Source organism: Gallinula chloropus, assembly GCF_964237585.1.
Source record: "Gallinula chloropus genome assembly, chromosome: 13".
Classification (NCBI taxonomy): domain Eukaryota; kingdom Metazoa; phylum Chordata; class Aves; order Gruiformes; family Rallidae; genus Gallinula; species Gallinula chloropus.
In genome coordinates this window covers 11929010-11945520 of record NC_140098.1, presented here as the reverse complement: position 1 = coordinate 11945520, position 16511 = coordinate 11929010, and the positions used below count along the sequence as shown (strand labels likewise).

The following is a 16511-nucleotide window of genomic DNA, read 5'->3' as shown; positions in this document are numbered from 1 at the left end:
TTAGTGTTTCCTTTAGAGTAATTTATCCAGCATCTGTCAGAGTTCTAGAGATACAAGTTGCAGCTCTGATCTACATTTTGGTTTAAGGAATTTGAAACCAAAAATGCCTGCAGAAACTAATTTGTCTTTTGATGCCAGCTTGCCAGAATTCTGATGCTTGGGCAATTTTCTGACCTTTCCTTTTTAATGCTTTGCATGCTGAGCTCCACAAACAAATTTAACATTTTCTAGATAAGATACTCAAGGATTTATTTTTTTATCTTTTTTTTTTTTTCTGTGGTAACAAAGTCCACATGTGTGGTAAAAAGGTAAATCTGTCTTTGCATGCGGACATTCGAGAGCAAGCTCTGTGGTTGCTACAAAACAGAAAGAAACCAACCTCCTGTTGCTCTCTATCTGTTACTGTTCCACCCAAGCGTGGTTCCACTGAAGATTTTGGGTCTCTTAATGCATGCAAATTTCTGATGCATCTTTATGGAAGAAAAGTTCTCTCGAGAATGCACTCTGATCTGAGGAAGGATTTTGAGGATGACTGTGCTTCCAGCTACTGCTGTCCCCAAAAATATTTTGGTTGCAGGCTCTGGCCAGAAGAAAGTGCTCTTTTTCAGACTATGGTATGCTTGAAAGTGCTCTGGTTTTACCAGCTGTGAGGCACAGACTGTTAAACTCACCGAGACACAAGTACTCAAATAGGCTTTCTTGTGGTGAAGCAAAGTTCGTTAGCACCCGAGAAAGCAGTGTCTCCACAGACCGCTTCCGTGAAGGTTGTTTAGGCACAGAAATGCTCATCCTCATGACTTGTGTCTGTCTCGATATTTTGTAGCACTGTTTTCTGAAAGCAGTATCCAAACATTTCAAGAGTATTAGAAATAGTTTGGAACTAAGTTTGGCAAAATCCTGCCAAAAAGAATGAGTCTTTCAGGAGTAGGGGCTGGATGGGATGTGACTTGCACTGACCCTGACACAGAGAACAGCACATGTTCAACAACGGATGGGAAGACAGGGCAGGGGGCCAAAATGGGGTGACTGGGAGGAATAACATTCCTTTCCTATAATCTGTTGTCTGTAGCTTTGAAGCCTGTTGTGGTCCATCCATTGGGGAGTGCGATTGCAGGGAGGAACGTTGGACTAGTTATTTGCTCAAGTCCGTGTGTGCTATTCAACAGGTTGTAATTGCCATTCCGAGAAAACACATCTGAGAAAGAGGAGACTGCACACAGACAAAGCAGCCAGCTGACTCCCAGCATCTGACGCTCTTGGCCAGCACTTCCACTGAGGTCAGCACTCTGAAGCTGGAGACAGTTTTGCCTGATGTGTTCTGCTACAGTGTTAAAGAAGTAGCTGTCAGGCTGTTGTGGTTTGTTCTGCTTTTAGGAAAGTATGCCATAAAGCCTGTCTGTGAGAAATTAAAAGCATTTCAGTCTTGCCAGCTGAGGTTATATTGCATCTGAAAAACTCGCAGTCTTCACGTGGGGAGGATAGCATGTGGAATATCCAAGGATGCACTTAAATTCAAGGGTGAAAGCTGAGAACAACTTTATGTATGGAAGTACTGTAATTGTCCCTAGTGGGTTCCTACCCAGGAAATTTTGAACAAGCTGTCACTAGTTGTTACTTTCTCTTCCCAGGAGATCCTGAAATGCCTTCCAACCATTACACTATTCCCTTTTATTCCTATTTTTAGCAGTAAATTTAGCAGCACAATTTTATTCTTATTGCTTGGTGGCATTTCATTGCATCTTTGCACAGGCAGAGAGAAGGATCAGCAGGCTCGAAATTATAAATTGTAATATCTGTATTGGGACAGCCTCAAGGAGATTTCCAAGCAGGGAAACGGATGAACCTGACATGACTCAGGGCTGGCGATAGCAGAAGGAATTTCAAGCAAAAATTGAGAAACTGTCTTGATGACAAGGTAAATTTCAAAGGGATTAGTATCCATCTTTAAAACACAGTTCATAGTATGATGCACATCATCTGTTGCTAGAAGTAAGGTTAATATTTATGTATTACTAATTATGTTTACTTATTATTGAAGGAATATGGAAAATCCATGCTTTTGCCAGCAATCAGCAAGGAAGTTTTACCCTAGGGTCTTGGTCACCTTGTGATGTCTGTGCTGTTGCAACTAAGTTGCTGCCATGATCTGAGGTAGTTATGCCAGAGCTGCACTAGGATTATCTGCACGAGCTCTACAGCGTAACTGGACTGTGGGGGAGCGAACCTTCTTCATTTTTCAGGATACATTACTAACTTGAGCTGTGAGCTCTATTTTATTGTACTTTATATATTTGGTTTGGCACAGTAATCCAACAAATATGAGTCTTAATGTAATGGCTGTCATTAGGATTTTTAGTTAAGAGTAGGATGGAAAATAAAGACTTCAAAGGGGATGAATGTAATTCCTAACTGAGATTTGCTGCATTTAAATAGCAGCTGTTTACTGAACCCTCTGCATGGAGGTCTGGCCTGCCTACTGGGAAGGAGAAGAGGGAGCAGGCAGCTTGCCCATGCTTCCAAAAATGGTAAATGACAGAAGCATGCAAAAAACCTTTCCTTTTTTTACTGTGAAACTTTCCATTAAAATGTATCTAATTTAAAAGAACAAACACCCCCCATTGCATCCTTATATGGCAGATATGGCCATCTGCTTTCTTATAGCTCCACCCTCCCTGATGTGGGAACACTCGGTGACGTACGCTTTCTCAGCACTTGTGTTTTATTGATAGTAACTTCCCAGCTGCTCATGAAGAGTTTGGAGAATGTAAGCCAGTGGTAAAAGTTAGCTAGTGTGAAGTAGTAAAGCTTTATTTCTGTAGCTAGGGTATGCCTGCAAAAGCTCTGTCTGTGCCTATCACAGCTCTCCAGGGACTGTTATTATTTGTCTTGGGCTGTGGGCTAGTGGCATTTCTAGGTTTGATGCCCCAAAACTGCTGTGCCCATCCAGGTATGGTAGGAATGAAAAGCACTTATGCTCTCAGCGAGAGATGCAGAGGTAGATATGGAAAGAGAAGTTTTGGTTCTTAAGTGCAAGCCTGTGATGTTTCATGTAGCTGGAGTGTAACTGAAAGAAAGAAGAAAGTTCCCTCTTCCCACTCATTGTCCATTGTAGTGTTACACATTTCTTTGGGACAGACTTCTGGTCTGTGGGAGATTTAGTTGTGGTGCCTATCTCAGAAATGCAGAGATGCATTTCACTTCCTCGAGCAACATCATGAGGCTGCCTTTGGGTTTGTACCATGAGGACTAGTGGTATGCTTTGCTTTATGTACACCAAGGCTGTAGCAGGCTGTTGGCCCTGGTTTCCTTTATATTCCTGCTGCATAGTACTTTCCAACTTTCTGCATGAGGTTAATTAAATAAATAAACTGTAAGCAAATTGCTGCAGTTTTAAATGCATGTAAGATTCCAGTAGGATTTTGTTAATAATGTCTTCTTGTAATGTACCTTCTTACATAAATGGACTTTATTGAAAACAAGAGAAGGAAATCAAACACCACATTGTAGTAGAACAGGGATCATATTTTGAGCATGAATGTTGCTGTACCTAGATAGAATATGTAAAATACATCATATCTGTGACCTGCTGCATTTTCCCAAATATTTAATATATAAATATTCAGTTGCTTTGAGTAAAAGTAGTAAGAGAGGTCATCTCATTCAGCATCGATACATCAAAGTTGTTTCCAATCACAACTCCATTATTTTTCTTCTAAAGCAGTATTACCAAAAAAAATTATAGAAAATTACCCTCCCAATAATTTTTTCCCATATAAAAATAAAAGCTGTGGCAATGAATAAAAGCAGAAAAATCTCCCTTCCAGTCAGTCAATGTGGGAAGAACTCAGAAGGTTCCCTTGGTTATTGTGCAGACATGAGAGGAATAAGCGCTTCTTCTGTCAGCTGTGGCGCGTGAATCCTGGACAGAGTTTTGCCAGGGTGTTAACTGTGCTCCAGTGAAGGACAGTCTGGGAATACAATCCCAGTCTCCTAAGGGCTGGTCCTTCTGATCCCAGGGGAAGCAGCTGGGACCATAGGAAATCATTCCCACAAGAAAACCCACACAGGTAGACCTGTGATATAAGTGCATTCCCAGATTGTCCTAAGAGCAGGACCAAAGCTCTTAAGTTTTGAACATGTGAGAAGCAACTTGGAGTCAATCATTTCTGTTACACTTGTCAATGAACGAGAAAACAAACTGTTAAGCATTCTTGAAGGATTGATCTATCTCCAGGGTGCTTTCATCTGTGCAGCATTAGGTCTCTTTACTTCAGGAATGCTTCCTATACGATTCCTTACGATACGTTTTTCTTGTAGGAAACAGTAAAGGTTATTAATTGTCTTCAGTTAGTGCCGCAGCTCCCCTGGCATCATTAATACTGGATCTTCTGCATATTACTGTGTTCAGTTGTCCAAGAGTTTCTTTCAGAGACCATTTTAGGGCTGATTTTAAACCTGCTTCCCCATCAATGCTCCCTTTTGTATAAGCTTACATGTTCCCACTGTTCAGAAGTGCTTCTTGCCAGGTGGTCCCACAATTGAATGTATTCCCAAAGCTGGTGAAACAGAAAAGGCCTGTGCCAGTTTCTCAAAAGAGGCATTTTAGGAGTTTTTGTAAAAGTTAATATTTTTAGAATTGCAGTTTGCACCTTTCTAAATCCAACTTGTGAGGTCATTTCTGATTTTTTTTTGAACTTTTACATTATTTTGATTGAGATAAATGTAAAGTGGATTAATTTCTATTTTAAAACATTGTAATTGCACAGCTTAATTAAACCTATACTGGCTTATTAAGCATAAGTCCTTTACAAATATATTTACATTTTGTCTGGTATAGGCAGGGGAAATAAGCCTGTTTGCTTTTTGTTTCATTTGAACTCTGCGTGTTGCAGGTGACAGGGAAGTGGTTTAAAATATAAGCTGGAAATAGAAGAATCAATATGATTCTCACTGTGCTGCTTTTCATCATTCTGATCACAAACCTACTCTTATTTTGGCTTTAACTTTTGTAATAAAGATGTTCTAGTGAGGGGAAAAAAGAAATGTGTTTGGAACAGGATGATACAAATAGGTAATTTGTTTAGTGTGACCTCAACTTGCTTCCAGTGCTCCTATCACCTATGGATCTCCTTGAGATGTCTGTGACTTTATTGATGAATATGTGGCTTTATATCAGGAAAGTATTTCCTGGGTTTATGTCTACATCCTGCTGCTTCAGAAAATTTGCATAAACACAAGAGAAGCAAAGCATTCAAGCAAGGTGAATTGCCTTGTAATTTTATCCTATCTTGGATATTTGATAGGTGTTTTTACCTCTGCAGATATAGAATACATAAAACCAACTTTCTTTGTTAGTAAAAACAAACTTCAGTGCTACCAGAAGAAAGTTTATAACTGTAAACTTTACTGAGTCATAGTGGAACACAAATGGGAAATCACCATTAGTTTTTTTTTTTTTTTTTTGTCTTTAGAAAAAAAACTCAGCTTTGACTCTGCAGAATTAGAATTCTTGTCAAATGTCTTTGATTCAAACAGGGCACGTGCATCTAATTAGGATGTCACGCCAATTAATGAAGGCAATGGTGTCCCTTCAGCTTTATGGGTAATGCCAGTAACTCTGAATGTGAGGGAAAAAAACCCAACTTTTTTCTTGCAAAGATGTTTTCACCTCCCAGTAGATCTTACATTTCCTTTACATAGGACAGGAGGTATTTCTAATCTGTCTGTAAAAATGCTTTGTGATTGACACCTGAAAGGCTGTTGTCCAAGTGTTTGAGTGCTGTATTTTGAAAAAAGAGCAGGGAGTGCTTCCATTACTCTTGAAGTTGTTGGCATACCCATACGGAAATAAAGTGACTTTTTGAAGTTTGGCACGTCCTTGCTGAGGTACAGAAGAGTGTTGGATTTCAATAGCTTTGCTCTGAAAATGCCCTGAGGTGTTGTGGTTTAATAGTACAGCTTACTTAGAAGTGGCTGATTTTTGGAATTTCTCAGAAACAGTTTCAGTGTTTATTTCAGTGTGAGGTTTCCCAGCTAATGAGAACAAGCAAGTCAGTGTAATGAGGAAGCAATCTTGTTACGCTGTTTGGGGACCTGTTTTTTGGGACGTCTGAGTCCATGGTCCATCATGCTCACATTACCAGCTCAGACTGTGGAGCTGGTTCCCTTCACCAGTCAGCTGGTGGCAGCAGCAGAGTTGAAGGAGCGGCAAAATCACAATAGCCAGTGACCTTAAAAACTTTGGGACGCAGTGGCTGTTTCACAGTTTCCACCACTACCTTCCTTTCCATTTACTATTTTTCATTTGTCCCTCTCTCCTGCCCTCCTCCTCTCCCTCCCTTAAATACTATTAAAACTACAACCTATGCAGACTAGAAATTTTGCTGTTTCATTTTCATCAGTGAATGTGCTGTTTCTTTTGTTTTAGCATACTGGACAATGAAAATGAGATATCCAACAAAGGTCCTGTTGCTGTTGCTGTTCTTTGCTAATGCACTACTCAGCTATGATAAATCAATGAAAGAGAAAGCTATTGAGCTGATGCAACATGCACGTTTAATCGATGGGTATGTAAAATATGTTCAACTGAACCCTCTTTGTGATAACTGAGGAGGAAATACTAAGTGTGTTTGGATCAGTAGATACATAGGTTGTTACTAGCACGTAGCAGTTTGTTGCTCTTGCAGCGATTTATCCAGAAGGAATTTTGGTTCGGAGGTTACTAACTTACTATAGGATCAGGATATTCTAAATGCATTTGTGATTTTCTGGACAGGTTTCACCACTTACTGTTTCCCTTCACATAATTCCTTGTCTCCTTCCTGTAATTTAATGACATATTTCGTTAGCAGTGCCTTCTGTGCAGAGCTATAAAGCAGGCATCATACCTTGACAGGCTACACTTACAACTTGAAAGAATGATGCCTGTAGTGAATGTTTTGACCTGGCAGCAAAGGCAGCACTGATTATTCTATTACAAGTACTTGCTTCTAAGGAGCATGGTGATTGATTTCAGTTCTTCCATTCTTCAGAAACCATAGGGAGAAAAACAGATAGAGAAACACAACAGCTTTAAAAATAGGAGAATAATAATAGTAATAAAGTTTATTGCTGTCCTAATTAAGAAATAAAGCTTGTTTGCAAAAGAAGGGAGGCTTTTAAGCATATGCTACTGCAAAGTTTATTACCAATTACTGGTCAAAGGGACTATGAACAGGGAAGAAATTACATTTGGGTTAGAAGGGGAACAACTTCTTTCTCTCAAAAGCCCTGTTTCTTTTCAATTCTAGCCACAATGACTTGCCCCTGCGGCTGAGAATATTTTACAAAAATAAACTCAGTAGCGTCAACTTAAGAGAAATCAACAGAACCCACACAAACCTTGTGAAACTTAAGGCTGGCTATGTGGGAGCTCAGGTATGTACTACCATGGTTGTGAGTCTGGGAATGTATTTTTATATTTGCCCATCTCCCAGTCACTAAAATAAGCCTGGTCTTGGTTTTGAAATGAAAAAAACAACAAACACCTTCCCATAATGTTTGTGTTTCAAAAGTATGTGTGTTATTATCCTGGTACACTTAATCAAAACAGAGGCATTTGTTTTGTCATAAATTAAGCTTGCTCTTATGTCTGTACTGAGGAGTAGCTGACTGTGTCAGGAGGCTTTAATCACATCTGGAGTGGTTGCTCTTGCTTTGCATTGTAACTTTTCCTTTGTGGAGAAAAACTATAGTGGCAACTCCCTTGTAAACTGTAGGAAATGATTTTGGTCTGTGCTCGTTAACTTCACCGTTAGCAAATGAAATTTTCCAAGTTGAAACACATGTTATCTAGTTTACTTGTCAATATCTCTTTCAGTTTTGGTCAGTGTATGTTCTTTGCAGCGCTCAGAACAAAGATGCTGTACGTCTGACCTTAGAGCAAATTGATGTTGTCAAAAGGATGTGTGACAGCTATGAAGAGCTTGAACTTGTGACAACTTCTGAAGGTGATGCTCTTTCTTGTAACAGATTTTGGGTTTTTTTAATGGGATAGTGGGAGGTATGTGCAAAAGACAAAGAGCTGAACAGTGGCAAGCCTTCCCCGCTACTCTGATCAGGCCTCACCTGGAGTACTGTATCCAGCTCTGGGCTTCCCAGTACAAAAAAAGACTGGGATCTCCTGGAAAGAGTCCAGTGGAGGGCCACAAAGATGATCAACAGCCTGGAGCATCTCCCCTATGAGGAAAGGCTGAGTGAGCTGGGGCTGTTCAGCCTGGAGAAAAGAAGACTGAGAGGGGATCTGATCAATAGTTACCAAAATCTGAAGCATGGGAGACAGAGGGAAATGGCCAGCCTCTTCTCAGTGTGTGTGGGGAGAGGACAAGGGGCAATGGCCTCAAGTTGGAGTGGAAGAACTTCTTCCCAGTATAGGGTGATGTAGCCCTGGGACAGGCTGCCCAGAGGGGTGTGGAGTCTCCTTCTCTGTAGATATTCAAGACCCATCTGGACACTGACCGGTGTGACCTGTCCTAGGGAACCTGCTTTGGCAGGGGGGTTGGACTCGATGCTCTGGAGGTCCCTTCCAACCCCTACAGTTCTGTGACTATCCTGGTTTAAAGAGTAACTTTAAGAATCACAGATCATGAATCACAAGGTTGGAAAATACCTTTAAGATGATAAAGTGCAACTGTTCCCACCCTATGCTAAACTGTATCCCTAAGTACCTGATCTACCCTTTTTTAAACGCATCCAGGGATGGTGACTGAACACCCTCCATGGGCAGCCTGTTCCAGGCCCTGACAATTCTTTCAGTAAAAATTATTTTCCTAACATCTAATCTGACCCTGCCCTGGCACAGCTTTGTTCCGTTTCCCCCTGTCCTATCTCCTGTTACTTGGATGAAGAGACCATCGCCCATCTCTCTACAACTTCTGTTTTTCCACTGAACCACAATAACTGATTCTGGTGTGACGGAAAGACACTGGACCACAGGTTTTTAAAATAGAATTAATAGCAATTTATTTTTAAAAAAGCAGAATGCAGATTCAGTACGTCACTTGCAGGTTATTGTTGGATACAATGGGGAATTCACTATTGCAGTTTGGAAGTATGACCACACTGATTACAATCACAAAGATCCACAAAATACTCTTACCACAACCACTGTGGCTTCCCTAAAACACAGGATCACAGCTCACAAGCACACAAAATATTACAATCACAAAGATCCACAAAATACTCTGCTGCCAACACAACACACAATAAAATGATCTACAACAGAGTCACAAACCCCACGGTTACACTCCCCGTAGGCAATTAGCTTCTCTACGATCACAAAGATCCACAAAATACTCTTATTACAACCACTGTGGCTTCCCTAAAACATAGGATCACAGCTCACAAGCACACAAAATATTACCCATACGTTAGTCACTCAGAACGACACACTTAAAACATATCAAATAGTCACTTACCCCGTCTCTCAGGTAAGGGTTCCCAATATGTTACCTCAGCCAGCTGCCTGGCTAAGGGGGAAGGGTCTCCTCCTAAGGTTGGGGGAACGGCTCCCTATACGAGCTCGAATGCCAGGGCTTTTATTTGGTTCATTTTGCTGATGTGTGTGACAGGATGCAGGGCTGGGCCTGACATCTTCGGCCCTATCTCTTGCATATTCCCATTGTCTTGGCCCATCGAAACCAAATGCGGACCCTTAGAGCTTGTCAAACAGTTTTGAGTAGTGGTTTGATTGGGACTCAGGACATATGTTTGTGGAAGGAAGCCAAGGCTTAGCAAGGCTCCATACAGGTTTTTCAGGTTTTGTGAAGTGCCCACTTCAGTCTGTTTACAACACAACTCAAGTCTGAGCCATCTACACAGCTCCCCATGAGGTGTCTCCGCAGATAAAGAGCTTAGAAGCAGCCCAAGACTGAGTTGTGTGTTACAACTCCCCGTAGGCTGCCTGCTCTGCCTAGGCACTATTGAAACCTGTGTATGTAGCTCAGCCTTACATCTGGTCACAGTCCTGGCCCACTGCAGTCATGAGAAAATTTGTCATGCACTAGTAAAAGCTCCTGTACAGTAAAAATGTCAGTATTGTTCTTTGCAATTTACAGTAACAACTGTTGCTCAGTAGTGCTGCCTTCTTATCTGTCATGAAATTACTTGGGAATTATCTTCCTTTATTGTTTCCAGGTATCTCGGACAGTAGAAGGATTGCATGTTTGATTGGAATAGAAGGTGGTCACTCCATCGACAGCAGTTTGGCAACACTGAGGATGTATTATGACCTTGGTGTTCGCTACATGACTTTAACACATACCTGCAATACACCGTGGTAACTTATGTGCGCGTTTTGTGTGATTGTCTAATGCAAAGTGGTGGAAGCTCCAAGATGGATTCAGACAGAGTTCACCTATGAAAGGCTCTGAACCAACAAAAGGATTATATGTTTGGGGGAATAAATCACTGTGTGTTTAGTGGGAAACTGAAGGATCTGTTACATAGTGTTTGTCATGCTGACAATTTGGGAACTTCTAAACCTTGTTAATAACACAATGATGGAAAGTTACACAGGGTGAAACAGACACCACTTCCTCACTCCTTTCCCACACCCTCCCCAAGTAAATATACACATGATGTAGATAAAAGAGGGTAAATGCTATGTAAGAACTCAGCAGTCAGCAGCCTTCAATGCTGTCTCTGTGGGCCAGCTCAGAAGTACAGGTCCCATATGCAGCTACAGAGAATGGATACTTAATTCCTGCACCTACTTTGCTGGATTGACAAAATCCCTTCTTGTACTGACTCAGGGAAAGGAGAATTACATGCACAGAGGGCTAAAAAGTAGGCTTTCTGCAGGTCACTGACATTTCAGTGTATCTTTTTTCTCCGAACAAATCAGAAAATTTTGTTTAATCAGTAAATTTCTGAAAAGCATCTCTTTGCTTATCTTGCATTGCTTTACAAACAGTCCTGAACCTGAAGGTGAAACATGCAGGAGACAGTTACAAACATAAAACCCACTGTGAGAACAAATTATGTATTGTGTAGCTCATTATGCCTACATTTGACTATGTGACAGGGTAATGATTTTTGTGTGTAGCGTAAGAAGTTTCAGTTCCTTATACTGTAGTCTCCAGAATAACATGATGTTGCTCCTCTCTCAATCCCCTTTTTAAGGTCTGAGTCATCATCGAAAGGAATACACAGCTTTTATCCTAATGTTATTGGTCTGACTGCATTTGGCCAAGTAAGGATCTTTTTGTTGAACCCTTATCTAAGCAATCTCTCATGCAACTAGCAACTTCTGGCCTTAGCTTTTCAAAGGCAATTTGTCATTAAAAATTAATTACTGGAAGCTTTTGAATGTTAGAAGGTAATCAGGGTTTAGTAAAACCAAATTTCCTGCAAAGTTCCTTAGGGTTAAAGAAGCACTAGATTTAATTATAATAATTGTTTTAACATGGATCAGATGTATAAATTAATATGCAGAAGTAGTTGGATGTGAATTTATTTTAGAATGACCAAGTTTTCTAAGTTTTGAGCATGTGGTCCTGTGCTACTTAACTGTGAGTGAATAGATTACAATTAAAATAATAGGCAAATAGAAACCCATATAGGCATAGCATGTTTATGTCCAGCTGCAGAATTTATTTATCTGTTTACATATATCAGCTAAACGGTTTCCTTTAAGAAAACTTAATACTGACACTGATACCTGTAAATCTGTTTTAGGAAGTGGTAAAGGAGATGAATCGTCTGGGTATGATGATAGATTTATCTCATACTTCATATTCCACAGCAAAAGATGCACTTAAAATCTCAAAAGCACCAGTGATTTTCAGCCATTCTGCTGCATTTTCTGTTTGTAATCATTCAAGAAACGTTCCTGATGATATCCTCCAGGAACTGGTAAGCGATATGTTGGGTTTTGGTTTGTTTTTCATTTTGGGGGGAGGGGTTGTTTGGTTTTGGTTTGTTCTTTTGGGGTTTTTTGTTTGTTTTAGTGGCTATGTTAGGCTAGTCTGAGGCAAGCCTTTTGTGCATTCAAGTCAAGGTGTTCACTTTTCACCTCTTGAATTGGATTTATAGGCAGATCCTGGACCAGCAAGTTACATAATTGCTTCAGAGAAGTTTTCTTTAGCCTGTGTTTTGCCTTTGGCTACAAACCCAAAGTGTCTGCAAATACTCTGACATTGTTTGAAGTAGTCACTGGACTTCTGCTAACTCACACTACATGGGAATACAGTGAACGCGGGGTAAAGAACAGAGAGGCAAAGCCTTATGTTGCCAGCTAAGCTTTGACTTTTAAGAGTGTTGTTATGCTCACTGATGGATGGATGTAGAAGGATCTATATGAGATGCCCATGAGATTTGCAGGACACAGGACTCATCACCTGTCTCTTCATATCTTTCAGAAAAAGAACAGGGGAATTATCATGGTGACTTTCAACGCAGATGTACTGGCCTGTGGCAGAAAAGTTGTTAATATTTATACCCTTGCAGGTTTGAAGTTAATGTACTGTAGTTTTGTGCATCACTTCTATGATTTTCCTGATGTTTGTGTTGTTTTTCAGATAGTGTTTATTGCCTTCCACACCTTACCCCAGCTCTAGGAATTTTTGAGCTAATATTCATTAAACAATAGCAAGAAGCACAAGGTGTGTAGCTGGAGGGACATCATGCTCCCAAATGGAGCCAAGAACCATTAATTCCAAAGTAGTTGTTACTTTCTGGAAAATGTCTTAAACCCTTGTAATTAAGAGGGAAAAGCATAAGTATGTAATGGATAATGAAAAATTTGTCAGTATATGTGAGCTACTTGTTGGGAATTGATGTGCTGTGATGACCATGTCTTCTTCCTCATTGGCATCTTATCAGTATAGCTGTTATTTTGAAAATTTCTGCCTGATGTGCTTAATAACAGCATGTAGTTAAGCAACAGTAACGATTCAGAATAAGTCAACTCTATTATTAAATTTTAACCTGTATTATCAGGGTGTCTTTTGACTTTTTTTTTTTAAATGATTTTATTAAGAATTCATGATAAAGGAGGTCACCTAGTGCCCACAGGTCTGAACTATATTATTTCTTCTTGCTGGATACTTAGATTCTGTTTTCTTTGCTATTTTCTTTCAGATCATTTTGACCATATAAAGAAAATTGCAGGTCCAGAATCAATAGGAATTGGTGGTGACTACGATGGAGTGGAAAAGTTAGTAACATTCTACATACATTGACATCTGCTCCTTAAAATAAGAAGGTTTTAGTTCCTTTTGGGGAAAAAGAAGGTAGAGTAAGAGTTATGGGAAGTTGTCTTGTGATGGGTACTAAAACAAGATTTATGAAAGAGGGGCACAATGATGCCTTTCTAGAACTTATGAAGCAGTGCTAAAATGTGGAAATGGATTCTAATGCCTTGTGAACTCCGCAATTGCCTGTTCTGGTCAGAGGTTTGTACATAAAAAGCCAGTGATAGAGGGTCCTTTCCCCCCAAATCCAAAGATGAATGATGGAAAAGTTACCTCAGCCTTTAGATAGTAAATGTGTTAGCACAAAGACATGCTGCAAAACTCTCTACAACACTATTACTTTCTAGTGGCGAAAGCCAGAAGTGTTTTAGGGCATGAAACCATTCTTGCTATGGGGCTTGGGATGTCTTTGAGACAAGCAGAGCATGGTGAACAGCCTACAGCATAACCTCTCCTCTTCACTCCTGTGCTAGTATCATTACAGCACAGGAAATAAATGAAGATTGGGTGGAGTTTGCTGGCAAAACCAGCCCTAAAACTGTTCTTGCTTTCTTATCTTGCTGTTGCATCTTCATCTGCATTTTTTTTTCCCCTGAGATCAGACATAATTGGGTGATGAAAGTCACAGTCTCACATCACACACAGTGTGTTAGCTTCCATGACAGTTAGCTATTCACAGCTCTGAAACAATCCTCTCCAAAATAAAAATACAGTTTGCAACAAATGGACACATTTTATTGCACAAAGTTCAATTGGTGGTGGAGTTGTTAAGGTCCTAAGACCTGCTGCAAAGTAATGGCAGTGATTTCTTGAGATATGCTTATCACCACACCCCTGCAGAAAAGCAAAAGAACAGAACTTATCAGTTACTTCAAAACGAAGTCATGGAAATGCAATTTCAAACAGCTGTTTAATGCAGGTTTTGAAGTGTCTTCTAGTTCTTTTTTATTTTGATAAGAAGTAGCACAAGACATAGGTCAATTTTGCTTTTTAAAAATTTCTTCAGTGGAAGGTCCTGAATAGTTTTCTTTTCACTGCCTAAACTACTACACTCAAAGCAGCATAGTTACTCTAATTGTATTTTCTCTGGAAAAATTACTTTGTAAACAACAGAGTGCACAAAATTGCCTGCAGCTCCTTAGCTCCTCGTATGCTTGCAGGTTCCCTTTTGTTCTCAGTTACATAAGAGGATTGCACCAACTCCATCTGTGGCACAGCTGGAGTTAAAGCTTTTCTTGCTTTAAATGCCAGATACAGAGTGTGGATTAATGCATACATGAGTTTGGGGTTTTGTCCTTTTGTTTTAATATTCTCCATGCTGCTGTTCTGCCTATACAGAACTGCATCTTCATTCCAGAATAGAGTTTTGTTCTGCTAATGGGATCCTCTGTGTAGGAAAAGCCTTAAATTGTGACCCAGTCCTGCTTTTGTTTGTCAGCTGAATTAGTCATTGTTTTTTTTAACTTTTCCGAGGAAGAATTGGAGTGAAGTGAATTCACTCCAAAAGTGAATACATGCACAAGAAAAAAAATATTTTTCTACATTTCTTCAGTGGTGTGTATTGAATGTTATTGTGTGATTCTTGCCAACAGTTTCCCTGAGGGACTGGAAGACGTTTCTAAATACCCTGCTTTGATTGAGGAACTTCTTAGAAGAGGATGGAGTGAAACCGAACTCAAAGGGGTCTTAAGGGAGAATTTTCTCCGTGTCTTCAGGGAAGTGGAACGTGTAAGTTTAAAAACTAAACTGAATCTTGATTCTTACTAAGAGGGAGAGAGGAACTGTGGGTGTCTTGCTGCTTCCCTCCACCCCACCCTCCCTCCAGTGACAGATCTATGAGGGAATGTAAGCACTTAATGCAATAATTTCAAATTCTGGGAAAGAGACCAAGACACCAGTAGAGTGTTAGCAGAATAAAGGAAAGTGAGGACAAAGCTCACACATCACTGACTTCTAAATAGAAATCACTTCATGGTTTGGAGAAACTGTGGATGTACTAGTGTCATAGTCTGAGTGTGTTCACTGGTGCAGTAAGGAATGCTGACTCCTGCAAATCAATATAATTCTTGTCATGGGGTTGGGCTGCTACCCAAAAGTCTCCTGCTACAACCAGATTACTAAGAAGCCATAAACAGAATGACAATATGACCATGAGCTTTAAAAGTAAGATGGTAGAAGCTAATCCAGAAGGATGAGGGAGGACAGTAGGGAAGGAGAGAGGCTTTATGAGAATAAGGACCCCCTAAACTGTAACTTTTACAAAACCCTGTCGAAACTTTCAAACTATTTGCCGCCTCCTGTTTTTATTTACAGGGATAAGTAAGTAGATGTTACATACAAAGTCTTAGAGACAATATATATTTCTCAGTGATCTTTTTTCCAGTTGGCTTTTGGACTATGTTAGATTACCAGAAATCAGGGAATTTCATACCATTCCAGTTAATCTACCAAAATATCTACCTAACGTGTGTTTGGCATTATGAAGAGGTTAACGTTCAGCACATCTAACTGATCTGTGAGATATAGTAATTTTTTTCCTTTTGAGTTAGAGATGCTTGAAGCTCTGTCGTGAGACTGTGGGCTGACTTCAGGGAAGGAAGCTCATGAGCTTGCTTAAGGCTTTCCAGGTTTTTAATCAATATATGGAGGGAGCCAAGAAAAAGAAGGGTCAGACCTGTGACTCTTGCCTGTAAAGTATCTATACTGAATTCTGGGAAGTGTTAAATAGGAATGCAAACATCAGGGTAATGATGTTGATTTCCTCATATTCAGATGTGTTTCTGCAGTACAATTTGAGTTGAATTTCTAACTCATTAGAAAATTTTGCTGTTGTGCCAGTCTGGCTTTCAGGGGCAACCTTTTGAATTTTTCTAGGTGCAGGACACTACTGGACTAATGGATGTAGGTGAAAGTGAAATTCTGCAAGAAGAAGTAAAAAATCCCTGTCGTCTAGACCTACATAATCATCAGCCTCAGACAGCCAGGTCCTTTGGATTTCCTTCTGTGGCACAACCTTTCAGTCTGATGCTTGTACCTGTATCATATTTAATATTGTATTATAAGTCATAAGATCTATGGAGTCCAGAGATAAATGTATGGAGTAATCTCTATGTAACTACTGATCTTTTTAAGGTTTTGTCAGTGTAAAGGTATGCAAATGTTTTATGTAACTTCTATAAATTCACCTGCATACTTAAAATCTAATGGAGATTTTAAATGTTCTAGCAAAAGCATTCAGAATTTGGAATAATAAATGCTGTGTCATTTTGGCTAAACCAG

At 39.9% G+C, this 16511-nt stretch overlaps 1 protein-coding gene across 1 annotated transcript; it reads left to right on the top strand.

Annotated features, from left to right (window-relative positions):
• Positions 1-6438: 6438 nt before the first annotated feature.
• On the top strand, positions 6439-16301 carry LOC311196485 (dipeptidase 2-like; the record flags this gene model as incomplete). Its single annotated transcript, XM_084270057.1, has 10 exons — positions 6439-6566; positions 7290-7416; positions 7859-7988; positions 10174-10315; positions 11161-11230; positions 11716-11892; positions 12399-12486; positions 13120-13195; positions 14825-14960; positions 16107-16301. 10 exons carry the CDS (start codon positions 6439-6441, stop codon positions 16299-16301), a joined length of 1269 nt encoding a protein of 422 aa, XP_084126183.1.
• Positions 16302-16511: the final 210 nt, after the last annotated feature.